Source organism: Charadrius vociferus, unplaced genomic scaffold, assembly GCF_000708025.1.
Source record: "Charadrius vociferus isolate BGI_N301 unplaced genomic scaffold, ASM70802v2 scaffold953, whole genome shotgun sequence".
NCBI lineage: Eukaryota > Metazoa > Chordata > Aves > Charadriiformes > Charadriidae > Charadrius > Charadrius vociferus.
The window spans coordinates 402101-420150 of record NW_009647678.1 but is presented as its reverse complement, the minus strand read 5'-3'; the positions used below and the strand labels follow the sequence as shown (position 1 = coordinate 420150).

The 18050-nt window shown below is 42.3% G+C and overlaps 1 protein-coding gene across 1 annotated transcript in view; it reads left to right on the top strand.

The window, feature by feature from the left end:
- Positions 1–6150: 6150 nt before the first annotated feature.
- The window catches only part of LOC104283002 (transmembrane protease serine 11E-like), a 35110-nt gene continuing 23210 nt past the window's right edge, over positions 6151–18050 (top strand). Inside the window, exons 1-3 of the mRNA XM_009881143.1 lie at positions 6151–6155; positions 7264–7385; positions 8128–8246. Coding sequence (XP_009879445.1) covers positions 6151–6155; positions 7264–7385; positions 8128–8246 — 246 coding nt within the window. The remainder of the gene's footprint in view (positions 6156–7263; positions 7386–8127; positions 8247–18050) is intronic.

Genomic DNA, 18050 nt, shown 5'->3' with positions numbered 1-18050 from the left:
TTTAAATAATTTATGGACATGCTGAAATAGAAACATTGTTTCTGGATTGACAAAACATATTCTTTATGCCCACTTAAGTGCTTTTCTCATTTTGTGAGAATAATATCATTTTAGTCAATACAGTCTTGACGTTGCCAGGAGAAGGCTGGGTTCAGCTTTTGGTTATGTGCACCTTAGTGGTACCCTGATCAATACCAAAAGATCCTCTGCCCTGTCTAATATCCATACCTTTAAAGCTATGCTGCTCTAATTGTCAGGTGAGGAAGAAATCCCCATCATTTGTGAACACCAGTTTGTGTGTGTTACATAAAGAGGGAAAACTAAGCGAAAGTTACCTAACTAGCAGAATTGAAAAGCCATTGCTTTTCCTAGTTAGATGTAAATCTCCTTGCCATGTCTTGTTGATATCAACAGTGGTGTAAATAATTTTAATAACAGTGTGCTAGAGGGTAGTTAAACAACATCTGAGTCCAGTTTGGTTGCCTCCTAGTTAGGAAAGGATTTAGCTGTTTAAATAGTTGTTTAGATCATTATAAAGTCTAAAGTACGTTAGGAGAAATCTGTGTTGGATAATTACATATTTACACATTTGGGAAGGTATGGAGACAGCCTGGTCTTAATCAAAGATCCTCTGTAGCCTGTTAAATGTCCAGAGTTCTTTGCTGGACAGGGATGTAGATCTGAGCGTGGGGCTGTAAGCCTTGCTGTTTCAGCACATCGTGCTGTGCCTTAGTCTATTATAAGAGCAGTGCTTCAGTATTAGCTTCATCCGGTTCCAAGATGCCTCTTTTCACAACCTTTCAAGCTAAGCTGGAACGTGGGCTCCATAAAATCCTTCAGGAAGCAAAGCTGCTAAGGAAAACTGGGTGGAGTAGACAGCCTTGCTGGTCTTATCACTCTCTTTGTGCTGTGTCCTGCAGTCTGGGCAGCAAATGCAGTGTCCTACCGCAGCTTCCTTGTGAAGATCTTGTGCCCTGGCACGGTGAGGTACAGGGCAGCTGGTGTCGTATATGGCAGTCTAAAAGTGAATATGTAGGTGGAAATGCAGTGCCACTTGCACCAATTTGTCATGCAGTAGGTGGGCAAAATGAGTGTAAATTACAGACCGCTGAGGTGTAGCAGGAAATGGATACCAGCCCTGGTGCAAGGACGCTCATGTCCCAGTGGCATTAGTGGGAGTTAACCTTGATTATTGCAAGAGGCAGACGTGGTTCCTGCACAGTGCCAATCAGAAACCTATTCCGCTCAGTTTGTCCCAGCATACATCCTGATTTCAGGAAACCCTAGTGAAATATTTTTTGATTCTGGTACACACCACACCAGATTTGACTCATATGGAATTGGTACCATTTGTGTTTCCTTGACACGTTTACTCAATTTCTGACCATTTTAGACAGGAAAACTGGAATGAGAAAGGACTTCCTTAAAATCTAGTCATCTTCATTAACCAAGCAAGCCCCAGTGTAAACCCAGCAGCTTTTCTGGCCTCTGCTGTTCAGGTTAGAGGGTGTTACAGAAGTAAGTCGGCATATTATTTTTTTTCACAGGCAGTTTTATAAATGGGCAATTTGGGTCAGCGTAAGCTTTTAAAGTCAAGTCATTCTGCTTCCATCATGTACTCCTTCCATGTCTGTATTTCTGGTTACACAGATCTTCATTCTGCATGAAGGTGAGCTAACACAAAGCGTGGGATGGCTTAATTTGACATGCTTCTGATAGAAGAAAATAGGAGAACTTAATGTGGTCTGTGGACAGATTTTGTGAGGACAAGGGGACAGATTTAATATGGAACTGAACATGAGAATTGTCTGGTTTGTCTGTCACTGGAGAACTGCCTGGGGTTTCAGAATCTCAGCTGAACCTCTTGTCTAAGAAGCCTTGTCTAATTTCAGCAGCATTTCTCCCATGAAGAAATGTTTCCATCTCTGTTCAGTGAAAATACATTGCTAGATTACAGCGTCTCACTGTTTATCTACTCAGACTAGCAATGGTTTATTATATATGAAGTATAAAATGTGGAAGAAGTTATTATTCAGCCAGAAAAATAAGCTTCCAAACTACAGGAGAAGCTGGATACTTTGGGTCAGTTTCTCAGTGGATATAAGCTGTCACAGATGCACACAAACTATCACAAAGGCAGAAGGGCTGGTCTGTTGTATCAGACTTGCAGAACTCTTCAGAAGTGATGTAAATACAGCTGCTTTACAGTGACATTTCATACACCAGTAAACACATTTATTTCAGTAAACAGATTAAAACACCATCACTGTCCTATTATGTGTGTATTTATATATTACAATTATTGCTAAGGCTGATGCAGTGTTTTTTATCTTTTTTTTTTACTCAAAGCACCTTCATAAGAGACAAGTACCACACATACTCTAAAATTAAGGAGAAAATTTGTCTGTCTAAGCATGACTCTCTTATAGGACTAAAAACAAAGGACATTTAATAGCCCACAAGAGATCATCTCTAGGTGACTGTTTTGGGTTTGGCTGTTAGGCTGTCCTGTCAGCACCTTTATTGAGCAGACACTGTCAGTGCGTGCATGCCAAAGCAGAGCCTGTGTTCTCTTTCATGCTGCATGCTGACTTAGCTAGACACTGTCTCTGATGTGAAGTTCACTGCAGGTAATGGAGGGGTTCCCACAGGTGTCAGAGCATGCTTTCTGCCCTGGTGAGGAAGACCTTTGAGGCTTTTCCTCTGAAGCAGGCAGTTTGGCTCGTAGAAGGCAGTTTTAATTCTGCTTCTTTGCAAGAAGTGAATCTAAATTCCAATAGGTAAAAGACACCCTTATTTCTTTTCTAAACTAACAGTTTCAGGCTGCTGTGAGGCATGTGCATGCATGATTTGTTTAATACGATGTTTATGATACATTTATTGAATGGCACCCTTACAAAAACAAGTTAAGATACTAGGTAAGATTTTTATTGTTCTTCGAGACTGACTCTTTTTTCCCCCCCGATACTCCTCTGTTACTAAAAGTTAACAAACATAATTAGCTGTCTCCTCTTTATGTCTGCCTTGTAAAATGCATAAGAGGAGGGATCCCTCTGGCTCTGTGCTTATTGGTATGAGCTCCTTGTTGAGGAAAGGGTTCCTGGGGGGCTTTTTTGTGCTCATGATGGGTACACGCAGGGCTCCTAATTACCTACCACCACTCAGGAAAGGTCTCAGTGGGTATTTCTAGGAAAAAAAACAGCTGAATGCCAGCTGAAAAAGCCAAAACAATGTTCGGAATTATTAGGAAACAAAGAGAGGACAACTAAACAAAATTGTTATGTCAGTATGGGCAATTTTATATCAGTTTTTGTCAGCAAATATTTCACTTCTCTTCCTAATCAGACAAATCTTTATCTGGGACTTGGCAGTCTTCTGCCGAGAAATGAAATCCAGTCCCTGATTGCAGTGTATTTAAGATTACTGCATGGGCTTGGTTGTCTGGGAAAGTGCAGTCTCTGGGGTAGAGGGGAGGACCACGTAGGCTGCAGGCAGAAGGGACCCTGACAGAAAGCTTACTGAGGTCAGTGGGAGGCTTTCAGCTGGTACGTGGTTCAGACTTAAAATCTCCATTTCTACTCTGGAGGATTTCAGTGACCTTTTCAGCTGGAGTGTTTTTAATCCTGCTGCTCATTTCTAGGTTATGCTTCCCTTTCCCTCTCTGTTGAGTGGATAGTTCGTTTCCAAGGAGTTAGCAGGGACTGCTTGACTCTTGATCTGAGAACATAAATTCCCACTGTTGAACTTTCATCAGCTCTCTGCAGAGTATTCAAGCTCTGACGGGTCATCATGTGGATCAAAGCTGTTTCAGTTCTGGGATAGCTACTTCTCTTGTGTGTATTGAATCCATGTAAGTACTGCCCAGCTTTACACAATGGGATACGTTGTCAGATGAAATAATTGATCTTGGAGGAATGAACCTAAGGAGACAGAGCAAAGCAGCAATAAAGCTCAAAGTTAATGGGGGAATGGAAAAGCATCAGCAATCTTTGTGGTTTTGTCTCACAAATATCTTTGAAAACCTGGATTTGAAATCCTTGCGGTGTGTGCGCAGCCTGCGCTTCTATTCAGATGGGAACTATACAGATGGTACAGCCTAACCAGATGTTTTACTCAAAAATACCTTTTGTTTTTAAAACCAATTTTTGTTTTTAAAACAAATTAGGAGTGGAGAGTAAACCTTAACAGTTGTTTCATGTTGTTATTTAAAAGGAAAGGAGAAAGTTTATTCTGAACAAAAGGAAGGAAAAAAAGACATCCCAAGTCCCAAAACAGTCAGCCTCTCTATTAAGGGACTTTCTAAGATGTATTTATCAAACAGCCTCTTGTCTGAGGAAATTCAGTTTATAAGCTGATGCTGAGTCCCCTCTGCACCTCTTTGAAATGATGCTCTCAAACAGGTTTCATGAATTAAGTGAAAGTCATATGTGTGAGTAAAATTACATGTGTGAGTAACTGTTGTGGACTGGGGCTTCTGTTTGCTAAATGATAACATGGGACTTGTAAGGGAAGAGATAAAGAATAAAATTTATTAAAAAAAATTATGCTATGTATGAAATAATGCTGAAAATGTTTCAAATTATATAGTACTCAATATTTAACTGTGTCGCAGCCACGTTACTTCTAGTCTGAAACCACTCTTTCACTAATATGATAGGCAGTAATTTCTTCATGCTCATCTGCTGCGGTGTAGAGGTGGCATTCAGCCTTTCAAATCAGCTTCTCAAACCCAGCATTTTGGTTTGGGGCTACGCCAGGATCATTATAGCTGAAAGACCTTTTGAGTGTTTTTCCTTCCATGCAGCTTAATCAAGACAATTGCTTTTTAAATGAGAGTATCTACAAGAATGACTATAAGTAGTTTGTGTCAAGTTAAATGTGGGTTTTTTGTTTGTTTTGTTGGCTTGTCTTGTAACTTCAACATCGTAGAAACATTTGCAAAGCATGTAAGTTATGCAAAGAACTACTAGCTGGAGCGGCGTAAAAAAACCCCAACAAAACCACATGACAAATTAAAGCTGAACTCTCACTGACTCCATGGTTTCACCTAAGAGCTACTATTTAGAAATATTCTTCTTAATGAGGTAGAGTCCTGACTATTTATACCTTCAGTTTTGTTTTTTTTTTTTTTCATTTCTCCAGTTAAAGTTTTAAGGCAACTTCCATGCAGTAGTCTCAGAAATAACTTTGGAGCTGCTCATCTCCAAACTCTTAACAGGACTGTTTAATTTCCATTGATTTTGTGGTTGTTTTTTTTCTACTATGGATTCACAGATGCATTTTGAAGCAAACTAGATGAGAGGTTAATTAATAGCTGTTTTGGAGGACAGCAGGAGAGAAGGAAACACTAGCTAGGAGATCCAGGACAAGTCAGAACGGATATGAGTGACAAATGAGTATTCCTATTTCCACTCAATCAAATGTCACGATATTTAGCCCCAGTCTTTTGTTTTCGAAGCCAAAGTAATAAGGCTGTAACTGTAAGGCTTTGCAATGAAATTAGAATGAAATACCAGAACCTGCTTTAATATTTATGTGGAGTGCTGTCCTCGTTTCAGCTGGGATAGAGTTAATTCTCTTCCTAGTAGGTGCTGCGTTTTGGATTCAGTATGAGAATAATGTTGATAATACATATTGTTTTAGTTGTTGTTAAGTAATGCTTGTATTAAGTCAAGGACTCTTTTCAGCTTCCCATCGACGCTGAGAAGGAGCATAGACAGGACAAGCTGGCCAAAGGAATACTTTGTGGCATAGATGTCATGCTCAGTACATAAATGGGGGTCAGCCCGGGGAGGGGGGGCAGGAACCCATGATTGCCACTCGGGATTTGGGAAATTGATCATGGGGTGGTGAGCAACTGTATTGCATCACAATTTCGTATATTCTTTTTCCATTCTTATTATTATTATTTTCTTTTCTGCTACTGTTCTATTAAACTGTCTTTATATCAACCCATGAGGGTTTTTTTTCCGTTTTCTCCCTCTTCTCCCTGTCCCACTGCAGAGTGAGTGAATGGCTGTGTGGTCCTAGCTGCCGGCTGGGGTTAAACCACAAGTGCACAATGTGCTTTCTGTCTCTTTCCTGCAAGCAGCTGCAGTGGTCACTTGCAATTATTTTCAACTTATTTTAATGTATTTAAACTCATGTCTCATGAGGTATGTGTTCCAGAAGTGAGCTATATGTACTTTGTTATGAAGGTGGGAACTCACTGAGTTCATACCCTCAGGATGGGATCCCTGCAGCCTGCTTTCCTGAAGATGGGTACGTTTGCATGAGTGAGGTAGCTGGCTCTAGAATGAAGGACTCTTTGCCAAAAATTGTGTGTTTCTGTCCTCTGTTTTGTAATGGCTGATAATGTAATAGAAAAATGGCTTTAAAGATCTTCAAATGTCTTTGAGTTTATAGCTAAAGCCAGAATTTGCTGCAAGTAACCTTTTTCAGGCAGTCTTTTGTCCAACTATAATACTGACCTATTTGCTGCTGACTTTCCTTGAGTTAATTTGGATTAGCACCTGTGTAATTAAGAGCATGGCAGAGAGAAGTATCTGGTGAGGCTTCCTACCTATGTTCCCTGGTCCACTCACATGTCCTTGCCCTTCCCTGTCATTCCACCACTTCAGCAAATACTGCTTAAAGGCAGTGCTTGCCTTTTGCTTCTAGATTTAGTCTGAGTAAAACAGGAAGCACAAGCTGGGCCTCTGAAATCTCTTTCTCTTTTTTATCCAGCCCTGCTTTTGAAATGGACTGAGCAGCTTGGATAATGTGTAGATATGTACTATACAAAGCATGGGATGCCTTTTACCGCTTTTATTGCACAAAGCAGTTTTGGAAGCAAAGGTGCCAGTGTGTCTGTGATAACTGATTTGTTTAAGCAATTGAAAGCTGCGTACATTGCTGTATGAAAGTTCACCTAGCTGAAAAACAAGTTTTATTCTTGCAAATTTCCAGTGGGGGGTCACATAAGAAAGTGCTTAGTGGGACTCCTATTTAATTTGGCCCTAATAATAAAAAAAACCCCAACCCCTCAAACCCTGTCTGCATTCTATGACTTCTAGCATATCCCAACATCGATTTCAAAATAGTCTTGAGTCATGGTTTCATTTTCAAGGGTGTTGGGTGGGAATTCAGTTAATACTGCTGAGGAGAATCAGATGATGTTGAGGGAGAAAACTTTAGCTTTGTTTTGTTGTTTGTTGGTTTTTTTTTAAATAGAAAAGGATCTCTTATTAATCTTTTCCCTTTGTTGTTCTTATTTTACCCCAGAATTCACCAGCCAGCCATCAAGATAAGACATCTTGAGCCCTGGAAAATTGCTCTAATTGTTATTGGAACAGCAGTGGCAGCAGCTATCACCATTGGTCTCCTAGTTTATTTTCTGGCATATGGTAAGTTTTACATAACATATCGCTGTTCCTACATTTAGTGCATTTCCTTTGTGCTTGTTGCACCACACAGTGCTGTGAGTTTGCCTTTCATCAGGCTGTCTAAAGCTCATTTGGGGAAAACCCACCGTCTTCTCTAGAGCTCTCTTTCCTTCCTCATTTAGCATCTTTGCAGATCTCTTAGGAACATTTCCTGCTGTGCAGGATGGTTTAGGGCTGTCGTTTCTCTTGGCTTTCACTTGCTTTCACTCCTTTCGCATCTTCCTCATGATCTGCTTCTGTGATGAGGTCAACACACAAGTCTTCTGGTCTCCCTTACGGGAGTGACAAACAGGGCCTTCTGCTTGTCTCTACCTGTGGTGTTTCCCTGTTCCCTTGCCCTCATCACCAGCAGCCACCTGCCAGGACTTGGCGTTGAGTGGGCACACAGGCCAGGAAGGAAGGTAGCTGACCAGCAAGATGCAGCTTGTGATCCTGTGTGAGCTCAAAGTGTTGTTGGTTGCCCACAAATGTAACTATTGGGGAAAACGGGCTTTTCGTCACTACTTGGCTTAAATCACCTAACTCAACTGAGTTCTCACTCCTGTGCTCCTAGCTTTTGGAAGCTGTATTTGAATGGGTTGGATACAGGTGACGGCTCACCCACTCCTTAGATATCTGGATATCAGTCAGCCCCGGGTGTTTCTCTGAAGTTCATTCATCTTGGTGCTTTGAGTATTGCCTGTTCCTCTTCTTTCCCTTACAGATCAGAAGCTATTCTATTACAGTGGCAACATAAAAATCACCAACATCCGGTACAATAATGAATTGTCCAGACAATCCTCGGGAAGGTTTAGAGACTTGAGCGAGAGGGTTGAGAGACTGGTAAGTTTGGACTGTTGTGCCTTTCCGTTATTAAGGACTGTGTGATAATACAAGAGTCATTAATGTGACCAGCACACTCTTAGACCACAGGTGTCTGGTGTACCCTGAGCCCCCATGGTTAGCAGACCTGGGAAACGGATAGCAGGAGAGCCATGATCATACCTGGCAGACCGGGCACTTGCCAGTCTATTTGTTCTAGCACGTCCCCTCTCTTTGGCCCTGCAGTGGTGAAGAAGATATTGGCAATAATCTCAGCTTCCTCTTCTATCACTACTCATTTGTGTGTGTCTTCTCTTTCCCTGACCTGAGCCTGGCTTTGTGATTTATGCCCCACTGTCTCATAGGAAAGCACCCTCTCCTTTATGGGGTGGGGAACTCTACCTGTCAGGCTGTTGCTGTGTGTTGAGAAAACAACACACAAGCCCTTTTCCTGCACCTTTGGTATGTTTTGTTAGGAAACCCTCCTACAAATAGCAGAGGCTGCTGAGTGGCTCTCAGTCATACAGTAGCTATGGAAATAAATAGACACATTGCAATTTCCTTTCTTGTTTTCTCTTTGGGACACTTCACCACAGACGATAATTACAGAGTTCAGCTCTTTACAGCAATAAGCATGTGATTGTGCTTGTATCTTTTTGTGTTTCATTCATCAGAGTCCGATGAGTATCTCTTACCTCCTGTTTAGCAACCTTGAATAGGTACTCATTTAATAGGACAATCAATGCTTTGCTCCCCACTGTCATTTAATTTAGGGCCATGCCACTTGCCCACAACAAAATGTGAGCTGTGGTGAACACTGTTCTGGGGAAGTAGGGTGCTATACAGGGATTCGGCAGTGCTAGCATCTCTTCCCAGCTCCACTGCTGAGCACCTCGGTGATCTTAGTCAAGTTGTCCTCTTTTCTGTACTTGTTTCCTTTCTGCCCTCTTTGACTACCAGGGACCATACCGTATTTCCCAAGGTCTGCTCCTGGTGCATATCTGTATGTGTAGAGTCTTACATAAGCTGCATTTACTTAGGTGCTACCGCTTTACAACTATTACCTAATAATTGCAGGCTTTTAACCTTGTGATATAGGACCTTGGAGAGGGAATGTTCTCCCTGACCAAGAAGACATTGTGTATTGCTGAGGTGGGAGGAAGGCAGGAGCTGGGGAGAAGTCTGAGGAATAATGCTTCATTGAGTAAAGTTGTATTCCTTTCTCCCACTCCATTCCCTCTTCATTTTTCAAATATGTGTCTCCTTTGGCAAAGACACACTTACTTTAGCTAAGAAGTTCTTTCAGACAGTGTCCAATGCAGTCAGATTTCCTCTGAACATGACTATTAATTTAGATGCTTGAATGGAAGCAAATGCTATAGAAATCCTGTCTCCTCTATGAGAGATGAGCACTTCTGACAGTAGTAACAGTAAATACCAATGCTGGTTGAGCAGTGAGAACCATTATTTCAGAGCGTATTAATTGTACCTGATAAGTAACACCATAACAAAGGTACAGAGAACTGTGTTGTCTTTCCTTTATTCCTGTGACTTTTCTTAAGAGCTGTCTTTAATTCAGTCATTAACTCTACCTCTGTCTCTCAAATTTCATGAGTTCTTTGCTGTTATTTTAGGTCAGCTGATATAAATGGTCCCTACCATAAACTTTGACTTGTTGTGTTTTTAGCTCCAGGTGTTCCAACTTACAAGGATGTATGAGATTGAGAATTGTCCATTAGCTTATTTAAAGTGACTCCCTATGCTAATGAATAACAGTATGTTCCTTGTAAGTCTGATTCTCTACAAGCAAAACTCAGCTTGCGGTGATAAAAATCAAAGCAATCTTTCCAGAGACAGAAATACCCTCTTGAGTTCTTGACAGCTGTCTCAGAACATCTGCATTTTTATTTTCAGAGTTTTCATATCACCTCTTTAATAGAGGAGCAGAGAGTTGAGTTTTTTATCACATTTCCTGATTTGTCTGGCTTTACCAAAATCCTTTGCAGTCTTTCCCTGGCTGGTGTCACGGTTTTGGATGTCCAAGCATTACCGTCGTCATAGTAGTAACGATACCTTAAGCTCATGTTGTGAAACAGTGAGTCAATGCAGATAAATGCAATGTCTTTCACAATACTTGGTGCAAAGTGAACAGAAGTGAATCATCTCTGATAATCAGAAACATTCAAATTACCTGAGTTAGTGTGACTCCCTGCCAAGCGCTCCCTTCTTTAATCCCTCCCTTGATGAAGTCTCCTTTGTTTGTCCCTGGAACAACCCTGAAAGGAGCTCTTTTCAGTTGATGTTTCACCAGAAAAAAAGTTTTTGCTCCCATAGGGAAGTCATCCCATACTTTCCTTGGGACTGGCAGCAAACTCCTGATGTTTGCTTTGGTTTCCAGAGATGAGCAGTAACACCCATTGTGTGAACGACATTCCCGACTCTCTTATCTCATTGAAGGTGGGAGGGAATGCATCGGGAGATCATGCCAGAGAGCTGATGAAGCTCCGTGCACCAGTCAACATCTCAGGGCTGACTGGAAAGTCTGGAAAATGTCTTGTGGGGTGGAGCTGGGGGGACTGAGGAACAGATGATGAAAGGTTTCTTCTCCTTGCTTTGCTTCCTGCAAGTGGCTGTCAGGGTTCCCTTTGTGCTCTCTTGAAAAAGCAGACCTGACTGAATGCCACTGTGGAAAGAGATGTTCCAGCTCACCAGAGCCTCCCCGTTTTTCTAGCTGGACCAGTCGTTCTTCCCTTGCCAAGCTAAAATGCACTGTGCCAGGCTGTCCCCTCTCACACTGGATAAAAAGGGCATACTCACAGCCTTAATGGCTCCTTCTGCAAGGAGCCTTTATTTTATAGTAGGGTTTTTTTATAGTATTTTTTATAGTATTTTATTTTATAGTAGGTTCATTTAATGCTTGGCTTGTTGTCTTGTAGTAACAGGCTGATCTGATCAACTTTTACCCACTGGTTTGCTCCTGCTCCAGGCTTGGATTATTTTCTTGTATTCATTCTTTTGGATTTCCCCAAAATGCCTTGGAGGCTCTAACTACCCTCTTGCTAACAGCATCCTTGGGGAGGTATCTAAGGCCCTGCTCTAAGCTTTACTGCTTCAGCTCCTCTGGCACCCTGTAGTGAGGAGGGAGCTGAGACAGCTGGCTCTAGACAGACCTGAGTGACTGGGACGATCCCAGTTGCCTACTCTGGGCAGCAGTACTAATTGCCCTGTGTGCAGGGAAGGAGGGTCGCGAGACTTTGTGCCCAGTGTGGAAAGTCATCTTTGACCCCAAGGGAAGGAGGTGTGCATTCAGGAGAGCTTGAAATGAGTACCTCATCAAGCCTATCTTAAGGAGAATTGTCTCAGCTGAAGGCTAGCAAGTGTCCAGCTGTGAGAGAGTAGTGGATACCAATCAGCCACAGCATGTGACCCCTTCAATACACGGCTGGTTGCTCAGTAGTAATGGACACCAGCATTTACCCTGCCCACCACTGACTTGCAGATGTACCTGTCTGCTCTTTTTACCACTACAATAACTTTCTGATACTTTCTCCAAGATGTTGTGGGCTTTCCCCTCTTTGAGGATGGCCTATGCCACCCTTCTCCTTTCCCAGGCATCTAGTATCTCCCTGTCTCCTCCTCTGGCCAGAGCTGTTCCCAGCCCTGCTGTTGGGCTGCTTCTCCCTGTCCTAGTCCATGTGTTTTTGTGGACTCTTGCATTACACTGTACCCTCCCCTGCTTCTGGGGCTATGCCCTGTTCATTATCCCCTATTCTCTCTGGCTCCCACGTGATGGTAAGCCAGGCCGTGGGCTGGGTGGATGGATGCTCCTCAGGTATGAGCATAGCATGGCTCCCTCCTTGGCTAATTGGGTGGCTGGGGGAAAGGCGAGGTGTTTGTTTTCTCTCTGTGAGTGCCTCGAGCCATGGAACGGACTGGCATGGAGTCCCCCTGTCGTTTCATCACCTGCAAGGTACCTGGGCTCTCCCCTGTCCTTCCACTGTCTGAAAACAACACAGAACTAACTGGCTGGATTGGGGCAGAGTGCTTGGGGATTGTATTAAGAGGATACCTCGGTACTTCCCCTGGGAACTACTGCCTATCCCGGCATTTCTATTGAAGTAATGGAATTTTATCAAGTAATTCTTGCCTCGGGACTCAGTATTGTGGATCAGGACATCTCTTTCAGAAACAGACAGCTTGCTTCAGTGACGTGATAAGAGAAGCTTCTGTGTCCTTAAGTACAGACATTGGGGAAAGTTTTTAATCAATACAGCTCTCCAAGTTTATCCTGTCTGATAGAATTGAATTAGTATGAGTTTCATTTAGAAAGAAATAGTGCCTCTACTGGGTATTGCAGAGGCCAAGTGCCGGGTCCTGCACTTGGGTCACAACAACCCCATGCAGCGCTACAGGCTTGGGGTGGAGTGGCTTGAAAGCTGCCCGGCAGAAAGGGACCCGGGGGTGTTGGTGGACAGCTGGCTGAATATGAGACAGCAGTGTGCCCAGGTGGCCAAGAAGGCCAACGCCATCCTGGCCTGTATCAGGAATAGTGTGGCCAGCAGGACTAGGGAAGTGATCATCCTCTGTACTCGGCACTGGTGAGGCCCCACCTTGAGTACTGTGTTCAGTTTTGGGCCTCTCACTACAAGAAGGACATTGAGGCATTGGAGCGTGTCCAGAGAAGGGCTAAAAAGCTGGTGAGGGGTCTGGAGGACAAGTCTTATGAAGAACGACTGAGGGAACTGGGGTTGTTTAGACTGGAGAAGAGGAGGCTGAGGGGAGACCTTATCACCCTCTACAACTACCTGAAAGGAGGCTGTAGAGAGGTGGGGGCTGACCTCTTGTCCCTGGTGAAAAGTGACAGGACGAGAGGAAATGGATTCAAGTTATGTCAGGGGAGGTTTAGATTGGATATTAGGAAACATTTTTTCACTGAAAGGGTTATTAGACATTTGAATAGGCTGTCCATGGAGGTGGTGGATTTGCCATCCCTGGAGGTGTTTAAAAAAAGGGTAGATGTGGCACTTAGGGACATGGTTTAGAGGTGGTTTTGTCAGGGCAGGTTGATGGCTGGACTTGATGATCTTAAAGGTCCCTTCCAACTTTAGCGATACTATGATTCTAAGGGAATGGTTCTCGCAAATAGGAAGCATTGTCCTTGGTTTAGCATGGTACAGTAAGAGTGCCCTCTATGGGTGACTGGGGCTAGAAAGAAAGCAGAAAGCATCTTTCCACAGTAATTCAGCCAACTGGGAAACATGGCAATGTAACAGTGGCCAAGATGACAGTGTGGCAAATTGTTTATTTAGCTCTGGAATTAGAGGTTGACACCACACTCGACTGTCAGTATGTATATGCACAGGTGTGGCCTTAAAGATATAGGTGAAATGCTGTATACTGAGAGAGGAAATAACTCACCGAAAGCACTTGCATCTCACTGGTGATGCTTTTTTCAGAAATTCCTAAGGAAATCAAAAGAAGAAAAAGACCATTGGCATAGGCATATACTGCATTGATTTTGAAACTGTGATGCTTTCCTCCTTTAACTTTTCTTTCCAGTTTTTCCTGTTTCCACAGGTCACAGTGGCACAGGGAACTAAAAAAATATTGAGGAACATACAAAGCACTTTAAAATGCAGCATGAGTAGATGCAGTGTAGCGCTTAGTGTTTTTCCTCACCTGTAAGATCTCAAACCGGCAGTGTGGTCTACCTAAACAGCATGAATTTCCAGGATGAAACGATTAGTTATCAACAATATGCCTAATATCGAACTTTTTCTCTAACTTAAATTCAATGATCCTTCAACTTCACTGATTCTTTGGCTTATTAATGCAATGTAATTTTCTTAGGTAATAGGCATATAAGCTGATTTTTCCTTTTAATTGTTTTCTTGGTTCATCAAGGCAGAAGGTCTAATAAGCATGTACAAAGCCAGAAAAATCATAAGAAGACAACCCCCACCCCCCCAAAAAAAATAAGTAAGTCTGATTCAGATCCATGTGTGTGGCAAGAAAAGCTATAAAATGTGCACAAGGAAAATGGATGTGAACCTGAACTGGGAAAAGGAATTCAAAATGTAATAAAGGGCAGTTATCGATAGCATGTGTGATTAAGGGTAGAATCTTATCTTAATTATAGACCCACAATCCAGAATTGCTGCCTTGTTTACAGGTAATTAAATCAATGAAGTGATTCAAGATGTGAACTGGTGTCACTGAGATCAAAATCTGGCCGGTCAAGAGAGTGGTTGTTTAGAACATGGTGTTATCAAACGGAAGAATCCAAATTCGGTACTGAACTTGAATGGTTGATGGTATTTGGGCACTTGTAACCTGAATACATCACTATTGATCTTTCTTAGATTTCATAACACTATTGTTTTCCTAAGAACTAATTGCTCCTGGATTTCAGCTCTTTACCTCTAAGTGCTGTTTAAAAAAACAGAGGGTGTGGAGTAATTTTCCTGGGAAAAGCATACTTTTTGGAAAAAAAAAAAAACAACCCAAACCCACAAAACCCCTTCTCTGGATATTGGCCCAGACGATTTCCTCTCCAAAATTGGTTTTCTCTCCAAAAGTTGGAAAATCTCCTTCCTAAGCAGACAAAATTTCAATGGCAGTGTGAAAGTTTTAGGAAGCTAATTATGGACAATTGAAAGCAGGGAGTAGGAACGAGAATACTTAGGTGACCTTAATTCCAGTTGTCACTATTACATGGCTATAATGAAACTCTCAGGCCATTACATGCCTTTGAAATTGGTTGCACTAGGCATAAGCATGGTACTTTAAATCCTGATATTATCCCATATATTAGTCCTCTTAATTTCTTTTATCCGAAAGACCAATCTTTTTAGGAACTACTGTACAAGGTCAGTTATTTCTCTTTTACAGCCAATGCTTCCAAGAACCATCCAGGTGAGCTCCTTATTTTAGTGCAAAGTCAGATAGTGCTTACTCCCCTCCCAGCTTGGGCAGTCCAGTTAGTTTAAACTCTGTGAAGAGTTTGTGATACCATTTGCAGATGTATGGGATCACACTGCTCTTGCCCGCTGTGACACGTACTGTCTTTGTGTATGTGTGTGGTTTCTGATCTTCTGGTTTGCTGGAGGCCTGTGGATCACTACATTCACTCTCCTTCAAGTCAATTTTCTTCGCCTTGGGCAAGCACTGTGGCTGTAAGGCTGTCACTGCTGCTGCGAGTAATTGGTATCTCTGTTTCTAAGGGGAGTGTGATGTCCACATTCTGGTTTGGGACAAAGCCAGGTTCAGATTTTGCTTGTCCCTGTCTCTGTTTCTCCTCCTGCCCTCTCTCTCTCTAATCCGTGGCAGGATTCCCAACTAACCTCTCAGCTGAAACCTGAGCAGGAGATATGTCAGGTTCTCAAGGGAGCTGCTACTGAATTTGCATTATGATCAGCTCTGGAGGTCTCAACATGTTGAGCTGTAAATTGGATGCAAATTGGCCAGCAAGTTGGGTGCTCAGTACAGAATTAATACAACTGATGAGTATGATTATTGTATGATTGCCACAAAAATGGAGAGAGTCACTGAACCAGGTGGTATGTTCCAATTAATATTTATAGTCAAAAAGCTTTAAAAAAATCACTAATAATAGGCTTTACATCCTAAAGAGCTAGTGAAGCAAGAGGAAGAATGCAGTATGAGGATAGCTGTTGAAGGACTAACCTGGCAGCAGGGAAAAGAGCAATAGTATTGAGCAACGAGAGGATTTGTGCTCCCAAACCTACTGAATGCTTTTGAACGTCCCACGCAAGTAATTCAGTGGGTTCAGCAAATATTCCAGAGGAAAGTTCTGTCAAACTAGATTTAACATAACCTTTTTGATAAATCCCTGTTACCCTGTGTGCAGTGGGAGCCCGGTGTGCAGTGGGAGAAAGCAAAGGCTGACACAGCCAACCTTGCTGGGTCATTCCAGACCCAGCTACACATCTGGGCAAGCCCAGCTCACAGCAGCTCCTACACTGGAGTGATGTGATCCCTGTCGGATGTGGCCTACTTCCAGAGCTTGTGGGCTTTTCTGGGTCCCAGGGAGGCAGGGTATATTGGGGGACTCTGAAATCACAAAGATTTTAGTTGGCTGCTTACGAGCCTCAGAGGGTTGGCCATGGTGCAACACAAGAAAAAGAGGATAATGATGAGATCTGGAGTTATTCAAGATAGGATAGGAAAACAAGGCTTGTTCATCATGGTGTAAAGCAACTTCTTGCTGCAAGGAACAAGGAAGAATTTCCTTTGTGGCTGGGTTTGTACAGGTGGGAATATTTTGTCTTATCGCATCTTTGGTACCTGCCACTATTAGTTACTGTATTGGCATAGATGGACCAGTGTTCAGGAGTGAAGTCCAGTTTCTCTTACAAAATCATACTACATGGAGATAAGTTTTGTAAAAAGGATAGAGGATATGAAATTAAATTGAGGAAATACCAGATGGCATTAAGCTAAACTAGCCAGCAAACATTAAATCAAAGAAAATCTTGTTTGGACAAATGCTAAAATAAAGGCTGTCAGGAAAATGCCGCTCACTTGAAAGGAGCAGGACTTGGCACTTGGTTAAGAATGCTCATAAACCTTGCCTGCAGCAGCAGCTGTCACCATTGAGCGGTTGCTAGACAAGGGCCAGAAAAACAAGTGAGATGCACTTAATCAGTGGTGAATTCAAGACATCTGGTCATGACAGTGGCACTTTTGAGTGTCTGTAATCAAAGGAGAATGCTTAAAGTGAGTGTAGATGCTTCTCCCAGGCAGTCCCACCTAGTTACTGGATGAAGTTGAAGTTGCTTTTGCTTCCAGGGTTGTGACTCAAGCTGAAAAGAAAGCTATAAGCAGGCTGGAGAGAAATGTTTGCCGTTTGATATGGGTGTGAAAAGCTTTACTGGAAGATGAACAGTAAAAACATGGGACAGAACATTAATCTTTGTAAGTTATTATCTGAAGGCATCTCGCTACATCTTTTCCTCTTACATAAAGTCTGTATGAATTTAAAGATCACTATTAATAATTCAGGTTACCAAAATCATCGTTGAAGGAAAGAGGAGATTTGGGACATATTCATATCTGTCAAATTCATCAGCAGGTAGAAGATAGGGGCCACAGAGCAGAGGTTTGGCTAGCATGTCTTTCTTGATAAGATACAGCAGATTACAAAAGTAAAAAATACCAGGTCAAGTTTGGAGGCGTTAAAGGCCCTGCAAGGATTACTGGAAACAAAACCACTCTCCAGGTTTCGGATTTTTTTAATCTATTGGTGATGTAGTACTCAGGCAATTCTTAAGGAGAGGAAAGTTAGTGACAGTATGTAAAAGGAAGGGAAAAGCGGCTACTTTCTCATTCCGATAAGAAATTGTGAAAGAGAATGGAAGTAACACAAATCCAGTAATTTTGGTATCATTTTAAAGCATATGCTTATTGTTCTCTCCATAAACATAACTAACATCTCTTTTGGGTTGAATTTTCTGAAAACAATGTCTGTTGCTGATAGTTCAGTTGCATTTGGACTCCTTCGTAAAAAGTACTGTGTATAGTTGTGTTTTGCCAGATGCCACTGGAAATCTTTGTCTTTGCTGCAGCACGTGGTATTCCTGATCAGACTATGTAGAACATCTAAGAAGTGGTCCAGGGTGAGGAGAAAAGGAGAAAGCTGAACGTGTTGGGAGTACAAAAAAACACAGTCACATGAGCTGCTCAGGCTGTAGCAAAAATACACAAGAGAACAGCCGACAGAAGTGAGGATCCCTGTACCTGCTGCAGAAATGCAGGTGGAAAGTGTAGCAAAAACACTTGCAATCTCTGAGGCAAGACGTTACA